At 40.5% G+C, this 17157-nt stretch overlaps 1 protein-coding gene across 32 annotated transcripts in view; it reads left to right on the top strand.

The window, feature by feature from the left end:
• Positions 1–17157, top strand: part of ADGRL3 (adhesion G protein-coupled receptor L3) — a 459475-nt gene that overhangs the window by 290355 nt on the left and 151963 nt on the right. For all 32 annotated transcript variants that reach the window (XM_042454258.1, XM_042454256.1, XM_042454257.1 and 29 more), the window contains 2 exons: positions 9689–9898; positions 12190–12410. In XM_042454258.1, the coding sequence (XP_042310192.1) occupies positions 9689–9898; positions 12190–12410 (431 nt within the window). The remainder of the gene's footprint in view (positions 1–9688; positions 9899–12189; positions 12411–17157) is intronic.

Below are 17157 nucleotides of genomic sequence, written 5' to 3' on the forward strand. Positions count from 1 at the left end.
GGATATCCTGGTCGTTCACAAACCGAACCAACATTTGGTATACAGAATACACACAGAGACAGATACCTGAACAAGAACTCCAATCATCACCCAGTACAAAAAAGTAGCACAATAACAATATTGGTGGACTAGACAAAAAGGATCTGTGAACCCCATTTCCTGGAAGATGAATTGAAGCACCTAGACTGGGCTCTACAGGCTAATAGTTACTCCAGCTCAGACATCAGAATGGCTGCCAGACCCAGAAAACCCAGAGGAGTGAAGACAAACGGGAAGGGAAGGTATTTTTTACCATATATCAAAGGAATCACAGACAGAATAGGGAAACTGGTGAGGAAACACAGCCTCCAAACAGTTTACAAACCCACCAAGAAAATTCAGCAAATGCTGCACTCAGCGAAGGACAGGAGAGACCCTCTCACAGTCACAGGGGTTTACTGCATACCATGCAGCTGCGAACAATTCTACATAGGAACCACCAAACACAGTGTTCAAACACAAATCAAGGACATGAGAGACATTGCAGACTGGGTCAGCCAGAAAAATCAGCAGTAGCAGAACACATTATAAACCATCCTAGGCATAAAATTTGAAAACACTGAAATTCTAGACCATGCCAACAACTACCAGTTCAGAATGCACAGGGAAACTATTGAAATCCACAAACACCTGGACAACTTCAACAGGGAAGAAGAAACCCTTAAAGTTAGTAAAGTTTGGTAACCAGACCTGAAAACCATTAAGATCAAGACTCAGCAAATGCAAATGAAAACCACACAGGATCAGGGGTTTTTCCTACAAACAATAGATCTCTAATTACAGTGGGCCCTCCCCTTATATGGAGAATCTGTTCTGGACTACCCCGCATAAGGGAAATCCGTGTATGCTTGCGCCCCATAAGAAACAGTGGGGCGCGTGCATGCAGTGGTGTGACGCAGCTCATGCGCCATGGGTGCGCGCACCAGTTTGTATTGTTGCGTGGCTTCCGCATAAGCAGGAAGCCACATATAGTGCGCCCGCAGGTGGCATGGGTGCACTGTAAACAGACACAAGTCCTCTGCATATCCTCCCACTCTGAGGCCTTGCCATTCAACAACAGAACAATACACAGATTAACATGGAAATCACTCCTCCCAACCTAGGATCACACAGTGTATATATACCCCACTCACTTCCATGCCAGCATTCGATTGCATTTTGTAGAGAGGCAGGATATAAATACATTTTATTACTTTATTAGCATTCTCTGACGATGCCAGTCACGGTTGCTGGCGAAACACCAGAAACAAACTTTCTGGAACATGGCCACATGGCCGAAAAACCCACAAAAAACTATGTATACCAACCATGAAGGCCCTCAACTTCACAAAACAGCCTTCCCCCTATTGACCCTCACCCTTGGCCCAACAAACTCTCCCACAAGACTTTATGGGGCTATGGATATTTACCCCAGTCAACCTAATCTCACCTTATGCTGTCTCTTCCACCGTGCCCACGCAAAACACTCCTATTGGTTTCAGCTGTTAGCCAAGCTCTGTTTGCCAAACAAAAGGGAGCAGCCCAATTTTCAAAAATATTGCAGTGCTTTCTCACTTGTTAGATTTTTCTTGCAAATGATACAAATAAACTGATAGGAAACAACCATTAAAAGAGTAGGCAGACTTGAAAACCATACTTGATCCATCTTCTTTTTCTGAAGGTTCCCATTTGCTGTCACGCTCTCATGCAAGTGGATGTATGCTGCTTGGCTGTCACAGGTTTTTTTTAAAGCCTTTAGATACACAGTGAATTATGGCCAAAAGTCTTAAACTGTCTTTTCTGCCAGTTGATGTCACCCACCCATATCTGTAGAGAACTTTAACATCTATAGGCATTTCAGATCTGTCCAGGAGCACCTGTATGTATATTGAGGACACGTGGCATATTCTGGCGCAGTAAGTGTTTCATTGACAGGATACCGGCCTCTTTAAATTGTGCCAAGAAATTTAGAGGCTGTGACAGTCCATTAATCATTCCTTCCTTCTTTCCTTCATTGTATTTATTTATTTCTGTCTTGACTTTCTCCTAATACTTGATGCAGGGCAGCTCACAATGTGATTAAAAATAGATACAACTAGCATTCTAAATTATAATACTAACCTAGTACTTTAGTTTATTAGCTGAAAATGTCCAGAACTTGTCTATGTGGTCAGAAATTTGTTTGCTGGGATTTTCGAATAGCTCCTACTCTCAAGATGCTTAATCAAAACCTTCCCTCTTGCAGTTTTGAAGATTCAGAAAAATCTAAAGATTTTTCCATCTATTCCTTATTTAATCAGTTTGGCAATCAAAATATTTTGGGGACTTTATCAGATGATTGGCTCAAATCCAGATAAATGACATCTACAACATTTTCACCATACATTAGTGTTGCAGCTCCATCATATGGAATCCTGGGATACGTAGTTTTACAAGGTCTTTAACTTTCTCTGCCAATGAGAGCTGGTGCATCACAAATTTGCAAAACCCAGGATTCTGTAGGATGGAGCCATGGCAGTTAAAGTGGTATGAAACTGCATTATTTTACAGTGTAGTTGCACCCTTTGACATCTAATGCCATTCCCCTCTCCTTTTCTGCCCTTCTATTCCTTTTGAATAGGTTCTAGCCTTCAATTGTTATGTGTCCATCATCCCATCAAGTCTCCAGTATACTATTAAAGTCATACTTCCCTTCTGCACCACTTTGCTCATCTGCACAACTTCATGCTGGTCTTGTTTGTTTCTCATTGGTATATAAACATCTAAAGCCTTCTTGTACTCATCTTTTATTTTAATGCAGGGCTTATTGTGGCCCTCATCCTCTAACTTTCAGCTTTCCTCCAGTATTTACATCTATGTGTTTATAGCTTGCCTTTGAGCTGTTGTTTGAGCTGTCATCTCCAACTCCGCCCACACCCAAGGATTTAGTTTAAGGACCATGCTACTACCAATGACATTATTTCCCATCAAGGTGCAGCCCATCTGTAGTCAGTAGTCATCTTTCGAAGAAGCCTAGTTCTGAAGCTCAACCTCTCCTGTCAACACCATCTGTGTAACAAGTCCTTCACTTGCATTGTCTTCCTCTGCCTTTGTGGTCCTCTGTCTTTCACTGGTGGAATTGGCAGAAAATACCACCTCAACCTTTAGAGCCTTCACCTTCCAGCCCAGGGCCTTACAGTCCCAGGAGATCTGCTCAGGGGTATTCTTGGCAGTGCTGTTGGCCTCCACACAAATAAGGAGAAAGGGGTAGCAATCTGTGCTCTTGATGAATTATGGCAAGGCACCAGTGACATTCCACATCTGCGTATAAGAAAGACACATATTTCCTGACTCCTCTTGCTAGGCTGGCCCACAAGTCCCTCTCCACTACTGAGCAATGGGTCCCCAGCCACCAGCACCTTCCTTTTATTCTTTTATTTTGGCTGTTTCACTGGCACGAAACTCCTTTTGTTTCTGATCTCCTGCTTGTCCATCTTCATTACTCTTGATACCAGGTCTGTTACTTCTTTCCACCCAATTCCAAGGAAGCTGTTCCTGTACTAAACCAGGTACTCCTGATCAGTTGAAAGACAGATCTGGGAACAGGAATTCAACATCTCTTAAATGGGTTTGCATTCCCGAAGAAAACACAATGTGCAATTTGAGGCACTCCTGGATTCAGCTCTGGTCAGGTTTCAGAAATGACCAGGAGTGTGTTTGCACAGGTAAAGCTAGTGTGCCAACTGCATTCATTCCTGGAAAAGTTGGATTTGGCCATGGTGGTACATGCCTTGGTCACGTTCTGTTTGGATTACTGTAATGAGCTGTACATGGGGCTGCCTTTGAAAAGTGCTCAGAAACTTCATCTGCAGCCAAGTTGTTAACTGGGGCCGGCTACAGGGAGCACACAACTCCCTTGTTGCAAAACACCTTGTTGCGACAGCTCCACTGGCCCCTGTTCCATTTGCAGACACAACGAAAGTGCTGGTTTTAAGTTATAAAGTCCTATTGCATTGTGTCCATGTTACTTTTGCAGGGCTATATTTTCCTTTATGAGCCCAGTAGAGCTCTAATGTTATCCAAAGAGTGTTTCTCAGCCTTGTTTGATGGGAATAAGGGAGATGACGGGGGCTTCTCGGTGGCTGCTCCAAGACTCTGGAGGTTTGTCCTCAGAGAAGCCAGGATGGTGCCATCCCTGCTCTCCTTCCATCAGCAAGTCCGAACATATATTTTTTTTACAAAACTGATTAGGGTTGGGTTTTTAATACTGTGTGGTACTGTTTTTAAGGTTTTAAAGGTTTGTATATAGTCTTTTAATGAATGTTAATATTTTTAATATTTAATATTTTCTAAAGTTTTAACTTTATAATTTTTAAATTGCTTTTTAAATTTTATATTTATACTTGTATTAATGTTTTTGTATAGCTTTTAATGTGTATTATTTTAAATATCTGATCAGTTGCCTTGAGTTCCATTATTGGGAGAAAGGGGGAATATAAAGGAATGTAATAATAATAGTAGTAGTAGTAGTAGTAGTAGTAGTTAATAATAATACAGGCTGAGTCTCCATCATCTGAAATGTTTGGGACCAGAAGGGTTTTGGATTTCAGATTTTGGAATATTTTTATATACATTTTATAAATCTTTGAGATGAGACCGAAGTCTATACATGAAATTCATTTGTTTTGTATATACTTTATACACATAGCATGAAAGCAATTTTTTACATAATAGTTTTAATAATTTCTGATTGAAGCATACATTTGTGTACACTGAACCATCAGAAAGCAAAGGTATCACTATCTCACCCACACATGGGGACATTTTTGCAATTTGGAGTATTTCAGAATTCTGAATAAGGGATACTTAACATGTAATAATACTAATGCTAATACTGTACTAATACTAATAATATAAATAAATCTCTTATACAATTCCTTTGGAAACCACTAAGGGTGTTTATTTGTTTTTTAATTAAATGGAAATACTTTATCCAAAATACTTGAACCATGAGGGAGACTTTAGAGCATAAGATCTTACTTTAACCTAAAGTAGTGGTTCCCAACCTGGACACAAGGACGTTAAAGGGTACGCAAAAACGTTTTCATAATGGCTGGATGCTCAATAGCCTCAAAGCTCACCTTCCCGCTCCCTCCTCCCTGCACTGGCCTGTTTCTCCCTCAACACTGGAAGGAGATGATGATGCTGACTGGTGAAGTGAGAGATGAAAGAAAGAGAGGGAGGCAAAGGGAAGTTAGGGAGGGCAGCTCTCCATGATGCTTGGTGCCAATTAGTCCAGCCTTGTCTTGCTTGTGGGGCTGAAGAAAGAGGCAGTGAAGGCAAATAGGAGAGGGGAAGAGAGGCAGCAAAAGTAAGGGGGGAGTACGGTGGCAATGCCCAGTGGTGGTGGTGGGGGAGAGGTGATGAAAGCAACTGGGTAGTAGGCTCCTTCTATCTCCTCATTCCCAAAACTGGAGGCTTTTATGTCATTGCACATGCAAGAGTCTCCAGCTGTTAGAACTTGGTAGTCCTACCAGATGTTTTGGGGATTATGGGGATTGTGATATTCATGTATTGTGGTTCGAGATATTGCGTTAGTTAGAACTAAGGTTTGGTTGTTAAGGGCTGGGAAGGCACAGATGGGCTGCTATCTCAACCTTGGACTTCAGAGCTTTGGAATGTAGTAGGAGGTTAGAATAGCCTGATATTGAGAATAGATAGGAATAGAGTTCGTGCCTTTTGTTAGTGGGTGGATTAGGAGATGTTGGGGTTTCAATATATCGGTTGTGTTGATAGATGGGCAGTTTCAGCTTAAACCCTGAATTGGTGAATTCTTGACTTTCAATAATGTTCTGTTCTGCTTCAACATACATTACTCATTGAATGCACAGAAGTTTTGAGTTCTTGATTCTGACAGCAAGTGGAAAGTAGCTGGAATAGATGTGTTTCCCATCCACTCAAACAAACAGCTTCATTTATATACTGCTTCATACTGAACTATCAGTGTCTAAGTGGTTTACAACTGTAAGCTAATTGCCCCCAACAATCTGGGTACTCATTTTAGTGACCTCAGAAGGATGCAAGCCTGAGTCGAGCTTGAGCCCTTTCACTGGTATTTAACTCGCAACCTTTTGGTTTTGAGTGAGTGGCTGCAGTACAGGCATTTAACCACTGCGCCACCTGGGCTCACCTACTACAGCCACTGTTTCTCCTCACATAGATTCTGCCATTTGTCACACTAGGTACTATATATAGACTAATGTCATGGTGATGTCCATTGTCATTGCCAAAAGCGAAAACATAGATGTTATCTTCTAAACCCATGGAGGGTATTCCAATGAATGAATGAATGAACACACACCAGAAAGAGGTTTGAATAAGGGGCAAAAGCGTGCATGGTGGCCTGTACTAAAGGGGTGATGCTTCATATGAGAAAAGGTATGCTAAAGAAACAGAAAACAATCATATGCTTATTTTCATCTATGAAGTGTATCCAGGAGGAGCATTCTGGACCTCCCATGACATTCATGGATCACTTTTAATAGGTTCCCAAATGCATGCAGTGATTGCATCCAGGGAGATTCACATTATTTTAACTGAATATTGTCAATGTCTTTTATTGAAAACCCACTCCCTTGGATTTCTCATCTTGACTTGCTTTCTTGTTGTTATTGTTGTTCGTGTGCGCCTTTAAGTGGTTTTGACTTATGACAACTCTAAGGTGAGCCTATCACAGGGCTTTTTGTTTGTTTGTTTGTTTGTTTGTTTGTTTTATTTTGCAAGATTTGTTCAGAAGGGGTTTGCTTTCACCTTCTTATGAGGCTGAGAGAGATTTAGTATAACATAAATGAAACTCAGGCAGGTGTTCCTCAATGAGTGAATTATTCTGAGTCTTCTCTACATCTCTTCTCTTTGTCATCATTTTAAGTTTTTAATTAAGTTTTCAGTTTGTGTAATATCATATATGGATCAGTGGTTGAAAACCAGCACAGTAAAAAAAAGCTGAAACATGCTGTAAATATTGAACAATCACTAGGAATTTCTCAGGACAGGTTTAACACTTTAGTAGTTCAAAACACTGAGAAGCACAGTCTTCAGTTCTTCTAAAAGACAAAAAAAAGAAAATACTGCGATGAAGACATGAAGTATGGATTTTTGTATGTAGGAGATGAGGACTGTCCTAAGACCCAGTATGTAGTTTGCAGGGAAGTATTATCCAATGGTAGCAAAAAACCCTCTTCACTCTTCTGACATTTACAATGAAAATAGATCAGCTATACAAAGAATGCAGACTTTTTCACTAGTTAGCAAAACATCAGACTATGACATAGTTCTTGTCATCAGCTTGCAAAGATAATGAAAAAGGGCTTAAAGCTTCCTATGTATTTATCGTATTGCTAGATGTGGTAAGAATTATACTATAGCTGAGAATTTAATTTCTCCTTGTGTAAAAGATGTCATTTTATGTATGCTTGAAGAAGAACATGTGAAGAAATTGTTTCTTTCCTGGGCCCCTTGCTGTTTAACATCTTTATCAATGACTTGAATGAAGGAATAGAGGAAATACTTATCACATTTTCGGGTAATATCAAATTAGGAGGAGCAGCTAATACCCCAGAGGATAGGATGAAAATTCAAAATGACCTTAAAACTAACAAAATGAATATCAACAAGGAGAAATTGTTGGATACTACTCTTGGCAGTAAAAATGAAATGCACAGACATAGGATGGGGGGAACCTAGACAACAGCACATGAGAAAGGGATCTAGGAGTCTTCGTGGACCACAAGTTGAACATGAGTCAATAGTGTGATGTGGCAGCTAAAATGTCAATGCGATTCTAAGCTCCATCTATAGAAGTATAGCGCCTAGGAAAGTAATATTGCCACTCTATTCTGCTTTGCCAAGTCCTGGGCAATTCAAAAAGGATGTGGGCAAGCTGGAACATATCCAAAGGAGGGTGACCAAAATCATGAAATGTCTGGAAACCATGCCCTATGAGGAACAACTTAGAGAACTGGATATGTTAAGCCTGGGTAATAAAAGGTTAAAAGGTGATATGATAACCCTGTTTAAATATTTGAAAGGTTGTCATGTTGAGAATGGAGCAAGCATGTTTTCTGCTGCTCCAGACAGCAGGACATGGAGCAGTGGATTTGAGCAAGCTACAGGTAAAGAGGTTCCACCTGAACATTAGGAAGAACTTCTTGACAGTAAGAGCTGTTTGACAGTGGAAGACACTGCCTTGGAGGGTGATGGAGTCCAGTCAGTATGACTTGAATGACAATGAATTCAAGTCTCCAGGACCAGATGCACTATATCCAAGGGTATTAAAAGAACAGGCAAAAGTAATCTCAGAGTCACTGTCAATACTCTTTGAGAATTCCTGGAGAACAGAAGTCTCAGCAGACAAGGAGGACAAACGTCCCCATCTTCAACAAGGGGAAAAAAGAAGACCCAAACAATTACTGTCCAATTAGCCTGACATCAATACCAGAAAAGATTCTAGAGCAGTTAATTAAATGAAGAGTCTGTGAGCATTTACAAAGGAATGCCATAATTACAAAAAATCAACAAGGGTTTCTCAAAAACAAGACATGCCAGACTAATATTATCTGCTTTTTAAAAAATAAAATTTCCATCTTGGCAGATGAAGGGAATGCTGTGGATGTAAGATATCTTGACTTCAGTAAGGCATTTGAAAGGTCCCCCGCGATACTCTTGCAAGTGAGCTAGTAAAATGTGGGCTAGGCAATGCAATGGTTAAATAGATTTGTAATTAGTTGGTGCTCAGCAATAGCTCCTCTTCATCTTGGAGAGAAGTGACCAGTGGGGTGCCAAAGGGTTCTGCTTTGGGCCCAGTGCTATTCAACATCTTTATCAATTACTCGGATGATGGAATAGAGGGCATGCTTAACAAATTTACAGATGACATCAAATAATACCTCAGAGGAGTATGGTGGAGTCTCCTTCTTTGGAGGTTTTTAAACATAGGCTGGATGACCATCTCTCAGGGGTGCTGTGATTGTGTCTTCCTGCATGGCAGAATGGGGTTGAACTGGATGGCTTTTGAGGTCTCTTCCACTTCTATGATTCTGAATGTTGTGGTACATTCTCTATGCTATTGCAGATAGGCAAGAGTACAACCACACTCTCTTGATCTGTTAATACTGGGAATTGAAATCCTTCCTTGTTTCATTCATGCATACCACAACAACGTCGACATCTTTCTCAGTACTGGATGAAATTATGAAATTTTTACATTTTTTATTATTTCCTTTGGAGCCTTTTTGCAAAAAATGTGAAGAAAAAATGTTTGCTAAACATTTTTGCATATGAGACTTTTGTGATTGTTTATTGTGTAAAACTCAAATCTTTTTTCACAATGTTGATGCAAATCATCTCACAGTAGCTGATGATGATGATGATGATGATGATGATAATAATAATAATTTGTTTTATTTATATACCGCTATTCCAAAGATCATAGCGGTGAACAGCAAGCCTGAGTCGAGCTTGGGCAGCCTGAGTCGAGCTTGCGATTTGCAAGTATTCTTTACATCCTACTTAATGCACCCCCCCACCAACCATGAGAGACTGGCTTGTGTGTTGTTTCAGGCATATTATGTTTTCACAGACTCGGATAGCTGTATGTGACTGCTGACTAATTCTGTTTTTATTGTGTCTGCAGCATGGTGATACCGTCCACGACCTGCTCCTGGATGTAATTACCTGGGTCGGCATTCTCCTGTCCCTTGTCTGCCTCCTCTTCTGCATCTTTACTTTCTGCTTCTTTCGTGGGCTACAGAGTGACAGAAACACTATCCATAAAAACTTGTGTATCAGCCTCTTTGTGGCAGAGCTTCTCTTCCTCATTGGAATCAACAGGGCAGACCAGCCGGTAACCGTTCAGTAAAAAATACCAAAAGTCCTTTTTCTTCATTGTTGTCCATCACTAAAGCATCATTGTCCTCCAGAAAATCAAAAGCTTTTTGGCCATGATAGTTAAACAGAGCATCTTTTACTAAAACGTTACAAAGCAGTGAGCGAGTTTTCAAGCTCTCCAGAGCTATCCTTTTAACTTCAGCAGTAATTGAGGGCAGAAGGAGGAGAAAATCCTTTCATTATGTCTCTTCTGAATGACTAAAAAAATCATTCTCCAAAAGATGATAAAATCATAAAGAGCTGTGTTGTTCCATGAGAAGAAAAGTAAAAGCCTCAGTAGGGTGATATTTTTATTAGGACTAAAATGGCACATAAGAGTGAACAGTCACGGCTGTCTAGGAAAAAGAGTCTAAACTTGGGAAAAGATTATCTTCTACCTCTAGAAGATAAGACTTAAATTTGAGGGGTTTACATGTTCTGCAAATACTAGGTAATGTTACCCAATGGGTAATATTGCCCAATTTAGCTTCTGTTGACTCTGTCTAATGCACCACAAAACTTAATCTTCAGTTTGGGAAACAGATGCAAAGAGAATCTTGGGATTCTCATTATGTCCCAAAAGGGCAGGGAGTGTGTCCATCACAAGCCCCACAGGACTGAGCAATAAGAAATAGCTGCCAAAGAAAAGTCTAATGAAATATAAGCTGCATTAACAGAACAATTGCTTTCTTCATCAAAACTTTATTCTGAACTGTTTATACATCATCTAGATGGGTTTTAGAGGAAGGCAGCGTAAGTCCTATGAGGCAAGACTGAAGGGACAAGATAAATCTCGCTGGAGAAGAGAAGATTGAGAGGGGTTGCCTTGACCCTTTCGATGTACCTTTGGGCTACTATGTATAGTAACAGCAGTTATTATTGTCCCAGTTAGCGCTCTCTCTCTCTCTCTCTCTCTCTCTCTCTCTCTCTCTCATATCTCTTTTAGAATCGTAACTGATTAACATCTAATTCACTCTACCCTAAGATCTTTACAAACGGCTTGTTTTCTGCTGCCTACAGGGATAAACTAGATCAAATGGGTTTATGTTGCAGGGAAGTAGATTTTGATTGCACATTTTAATAAATGTTTTCACAGTAAAAAGACATAAATTGCCCAGGTGCGGTGAGGTGGAAATCTTCTGATTCTGAATTTCTTGCACAGAGTGAGAGATGTGTAGAGCACAAGCCCACCCCATCTTGCTCTTGTAATACAATATTACCTGGTTTCTCTTTCCTTTAGCTCTCTGTTTCACAGGTAATCTTTGTGCACCATTCTGTGCTAGTGACCCAGAAAAGTGCTGTATTTTTCATTTTAAAAAATGAAACAGCAGTTATTATTGTCCCAGAATCGTAACTGATTAACATCTAATTCACTCCACCCTAAGATCTTTACAAACAACAGAGGGGCTAGCATAAAGCTCATTCTTCTCTCCATTTATTTTATGTGGTGTTCAGCCTGAGAATCTGGAGATTTTCTAGTAGACCATCATGGCTGTCTGCATATTGAGAGGCAGGAAAATGAACTATACTGCAAAGCTTTCTGCAGTGATCCATGAGTAGACAAACATATTATAGTTGAAAATGCTACTGCAGAGATGATGTTTGATCTTGAATTTGCAAAATGCTGCCCAGGGAAACATTAGACTTCAGTACTTGTCCAGAAAATTTCAATACACACCAGAAAACCAAACAATAACTAGAAAACCAAACAATATGCCACTGATTGGTGTTTTATGCTGTCATTCAGAAAAGACTATTGTGTGGTCCAATATGAAAAGCAGATTCACTTCCTAATCATTACCAACAGTGCTTGAATTATGGAGAAAATGTAGATAGATCCTTAATAAAAGACACAAACAGAGGCAACTCCAGAAAAATAGTTTGGGAGGTGAAGGGGTGGCAAAGACCATTACTAGCAGTGCAAGGATTTTGTTGTACATATTAAATCCAAATATACTATATCTGAAAGTTGTGGGAACCAGTGGGATCTGGGAGATAATGTAAGGGAGTGCCCATTTTCCTTCCATTCTTTGGAATCATTCCTCTTTCACGCACATCAAGCCCCAGTTCCCTCCCATTTTAGTGAAATCATGACTCCCTCTTCATTCTTCAGTAAACAATAGGGCAACCTCCAAAGAGGGCTGGGGTCCTTTCCACTGTCCAGTCATTTGAACACTAATCTCTACTAGGGCATCTGCAACACATCATATTTGATTTGTCATTTCAGGTTCCAATTTTTTGCTTTGCTTTGTCTTTTTGCTCTCCCAGATAGCCTGTGCTGTATTTGCTGCCCTCTTGCACTTCTTCTTCCTTTCTGCTTTCACCTGGATGTTTCTGGAGGGAGTACAGCTGTACATCATGTTGGTGGAGGTCTTCGAGAGTGAACGTTCACGTAAAAAATACTTCTACTTGGTTGGCTATGGCATGCCTGCTCTGATTGTAGCAGTTTCAGCAGCAGTAGACTACAGAAGTTACGGCACAGGAAAAGTGTGAGTGTCATTTTGTGTCCCAGCTTGTCATTGGGGAAATCTGTGAAACTAGTACAATGAACTTGCCTTATTGGTGGGCTTGGAAGCCCCCATGGATCATTCCCACCTCCCTCGCCCCTTCTTGGTACACTTCAGACCCCCTCCTATATCCAGGTCATCTTGCAGCCCTCCCCAAAGATTACCAGACAGGGGCCTTCCCAGCCCCAACCCTTTGCCTCCTGCCTTTTCCTTTCCTTTAAAAAAACAAACGTATTTCTGCACTAGTGTCGGGCCCAGAAGCATTCTGGGTGCAGGAAAGGAAGGCAGCTGGTTGCTAGAAGGTGACAATTTGAAATAATTGTTGAATCAAATCGATATCAACATGACTGGAGGATTTCTGTTTAGGATTAAAAGTTTCTTTCTTAAAGTTGCTTTTGATTTTGATATTCAGTCCCTGACTTTGCAGCTTTTGCATTTTAGCTCTTGGCTTTGACTTGTTAACATTGCTTCTATTTGGCTTGAGAGAAAAGGGAGTCTTTTTCAAATTCTCAGCAGAATTTGAGCAATAGCATCTTGTAAAGAACCATCTCCTTTTACTTGTAAAGCATTGAAGATTTTCACACTTGCCTGCATCGCTGCTAAAGCCTGGCACATTGCTGAATTGCCATGGAAATGTGCCTCCCTCCTTTGCATGCCTGAATCATTCCTTCGGAGAGGAATTCTTCTGAATGCAAAGTTTGCGTTCAGAGGAATTCCTCTCCCTGTGAGGCGATTCAGGCACGCAAAGGAGAGAGGCAAATTTCCATGGCAATTCAGCAGCGTTCCAGGCTTTCAGACACAAGGGCTTGTTTTTCCGTTTAACTCCGTTTGGAGGACGTTTTAGCAGCGATGCAGGCAAGCATGAAAATCTTCATTGACTATTGGAGAGTAGTATTTTGGAAGACTTGCCAGAAACAGTCTTTTCCATCTGGAAAAGATTATTCAGCTGCTGTAACTCCAGACAAAGTTGTCATAAAGTCATTAATGACCTGATTTAAAAATTGAGAATGATGCAATTTTGTGATAACAAGTTTGATCATGAGAGCTGTTTGATTAGAAGTACTTGGAGAATTAAATACTGTATGTAGTTTGTCCCATATTTGTCCTAGGCAGGTAAAATCTGGATGGATATATAAGTTCATGGGGGATTGCCAATGTTCCTGCTGTTTGTGGGATGTATTCAGGGTCATCATGGTAGATTTATCAAAGTTACTTTGGAAACCTGAAAATTTGCCAAACATTTCAAATAACTCTTTAAGTGTGGGAAATGATGTTTCTAGGTTGGTCAAAAAAATTAGCATGTCATCCATGTAAAGAGCAATCTTACGATGTTCGCCATTAATATTGAGACCAGTTATGCTGGTTTTGGAGCTGATGAGGTTTGCTAGGGGTTCAATCATTAGTGCAAAAAAAAGAGGCGAAAGTGGGCACACTTGTCTAGTTCCCCTAGTAAGGGCAAAAGGTATAGGCTCATACCCATTGACTAAAATTGTTCCCTCCAAGCTTTCATAGAAATGGCACAACATTTCAATAAATCTATGGCCAAAATACATTTCTTTTAATATACCAAAAAGGTACAGCTATTCCATTCAGCTGAAAGCTTTTAAGGGATTAAGAGATAGAAGGGCCAGAGGCATTTTGGATTGTTTGGCATAATGCAAAATACTTAATACCCTACAGATCAGGTCTGCCAGTCGCCTATCTGGCATGAAGCCTACCTGGTCAGGATTGATGTACTCCAAGATAAGCCCATTTATCCTGGTGGCCATAATTGAAGTAAATAATTTGGCATCCTAGTTAAGGAGAGCTATAGGGCAGAAGGATTTAGTTTCAGGCTATCCTATTTTGTTTTAGGGATTGGGATTATTCAGGTTCATGGGAACATCTTGAATCTGGGTTTTGCACTTTTCGTTGGTAAAAAGGCTGGGGTTAAACCTCCAAATTCAAGGTTTCTGTGAGTCTGAGTTTAACTGCCAGTTCAGCACTGTGGCTGCATGGTTGGAATAGATGACAGGTTCTATTTGGACATCAATTACATTGGAAAGGGAGGATCGTGACACAAGGAAGTAATTAATTCTAGAGTAGGTGGTGTGTGTGTGCGTGTGTGTGTGTGAATAGAAGGTATAATCTCTAGTTGATGGATATAGTGTTCTCCACGAGTCTTGCAGCCCTTCTTTAGATATATGGTCTGAAATTGGGGATAACTTTCTTTTAGTCTTGAAAAGATGGTGAGATTTATCCATTTTATAGTCAAGCACCTTGTTCACGTCTCCCCTAATAATGTGGTCCCTTCTACCATCTCCCTCAAGATTTGCAAGAAGGAGCATATAAAGGCTTGTGGATTAGAGTTGGGAGAATAGAAGGTTGCCAACCTAGTGGATTAGAGTTGGGAGAATAGAAGGTTGCCAACCTAGTGTTGGCTACAGTTTCTTTCAATATTAGAAAGCGGCCAGATGGCTTGCGTATTATTGTATCGGGCTGGAATGGCCATGAATCTGGGAAAAGTATCGCTACTCCCCTTGACTTCTTTGAGTCATCTATAGTGTATTGAGTTGCAAAGAGAGACCTTGAGAGAATATTTCATGTCCCTTTCCTATGTGTTTCTTGTAGGAAAACTATGCTTGGTTTAAGTTTTTTCAAGTAAGCATTAACAAAGGTGCATTTCAGGGAGACCCCAGCCCCTTCACATTTAGAGATACAATTCTGAGTCTATCCAGAGTTCGAAAAATTGGGCTGTAAATACATTATTCCTAGAATAGAACCCCAAAGAAACCTGACTTTCAAATAGCCCTTATAGCAAGGATCAGCAGTCACACATTAAGGGGTGGATATGTTAAGAGACTCAGAGTTTCACTTTCAGAGAATCACATCCTTATAACTAGCACAAACAATCTTAACTGAAACAATCTTAACTGAACAAACAATCTTAACTGAAAAACTTTAACCAACATCAGGAACAGATCAAGGGGAGGGATGCGCAGGGCATGCCCTGCACCTCAATCTAACCATGCTCTGGTGATCTTCCCTGGAGTGTGGGATGGGTGAAATGTCATCAATGTATGATGACATAGGGACTTAGATCTCAATGAAAAGGTTTAGTATGTAATGGAGAGCAGAGTGAATTAGAGAATATATCAGCAGAGGCCAAGAGTTTGAATAGATCTATAAGCACAGTAAAGGTGTGAGAAGAGAGTGAAATATAACAGCAGAGGGTGAGGGATTGAGTAGATCTATAATCACAGTAAGGGGTGGGTGTGAGTGAAGTGGTCAATAGAGGTTTTGTGACATTTGAGATTGGATATAAATAATTGTCACTAGAGAGAACAAAATGGAGATGTGCTGGAGTAGAGTTATTAAAAAAAACAGGTTGGGGAAGAAGATGCCAAGATGGCAGGGACTGAAAAGTAACTAGCATGAGAGGGTGAAGAAGATGATAGGCAATCAGTACAACCATGGAAAAAACAAGCCAAAAAGGGACAAACTCACAAATAGAATAAAGAGATTTTTGCCTGAATGACCAGAGTCATATAGAGTTAGGTGAATGTATTAAATTTTGGTTTTCCAGTTCCTTCCCTACGCTTGTTCCACCCATGGTGAACTGTCATCCATCTTGGGGCACTGAATGCAGGCTTGCTTGGTGTTGGAGGTGGGGCTTCTTCCAGGATTTCTTGCTCCAGCTCCCTAGGCACTTTGAGCCTTGCAGATATTGAGCATTTGGGTCTTAGTCAAAGCAAACATGACAGTGTCACCCTTGAATATAATAACTTTGAAGGAGAATTCCCATCTATATTTAATACCCACCAACTGTAGAAGTTTTGTCCGCAGTTTAAAGCTTTGGCGCCTCTGGAGTGTCTCAGGTGAGATGTCCTGGAATATTTGTAAGGTTGCGTCTTGGAAAGTGAGGTGTGGAATTCCAGTAAGTTTCCTTAGAACCAAAGCCTTCTTAATATGATGCGTGAAGCGGATGATGATGTCTCTGGGTATGGAGCTTTGATTTAGGCTTTTTGTGGGAATGCTGTGTGCTTGTTTGATATCAGATTCCTGTAAATGAAGATCTGGGCAGGTTGTGTTCAGCCAGTTAAGTAAGAAGAATACTGTGTCATTTTTCTTTGCTTGTTCTGCGATCCCTTTCACCTGAATATTGAAGCGTCTGCTTTGGTTTTCCCAGTCCTCCATTTTGTTAGATAGGTATTAATTCATTCGTTCAAGTTGACACAGGCGGGATTTGTGTTGCGTTCCATGTTCAAAGGCCACATTTGCAGTATCTTGTATGCAGTCTGTAATCACCAACAGTTACGAGTTTACAGGCTCCAGGGCTAGTGCCCAATCTTTCTGCTTATCTTTTACTAAGTTCTCCCTTAGTTTTTTTGAGCAGCTCAGGAAAGACATTAGATTGTCTCCTCTACTATCTTTGTTGTTCCTGTGTGAGCGTTATGTCATTTCTGGATCTGGGCCTCTGTCCTCCAACTGGATTTTCAGCTCTTTTGCTTCTAGGTAGAATGTAGAAATATCTTGATCCGCCAACCTGTTGGTGTTCTGCATCAGGGGAATTTATTTTGTTTCTAAAATTTCATCAAAATTATCTCCAGTTTTGTGAAAAATGATGAAATCTTGCCCCACTCTGCCGTTATATGCCTGCCATGTTCAGCAGCCGGCCACACTCTCTCAGCAAGAAGGTTTTTTTCAAATATCATTGAAGCAAGAGAATGACTTAAGGAAATGGTGGGAC

Source organism: Sceloporus undulatus, chromosome 2, assembly GCF_019175285.1.
Source record: "Sceloporus undulatus isolate JIND9_A2432 ecotype Alabama chromosome 2, SceUnd_v1.1, whole genome shotgun sequence".
Taxonomy (NCBI): Eukaryota; Metazoa; Chordata; class Lepidosauria; order Squamata; family Phrynosomatidae; genus Sceloporus; species Sceloporus undulatus.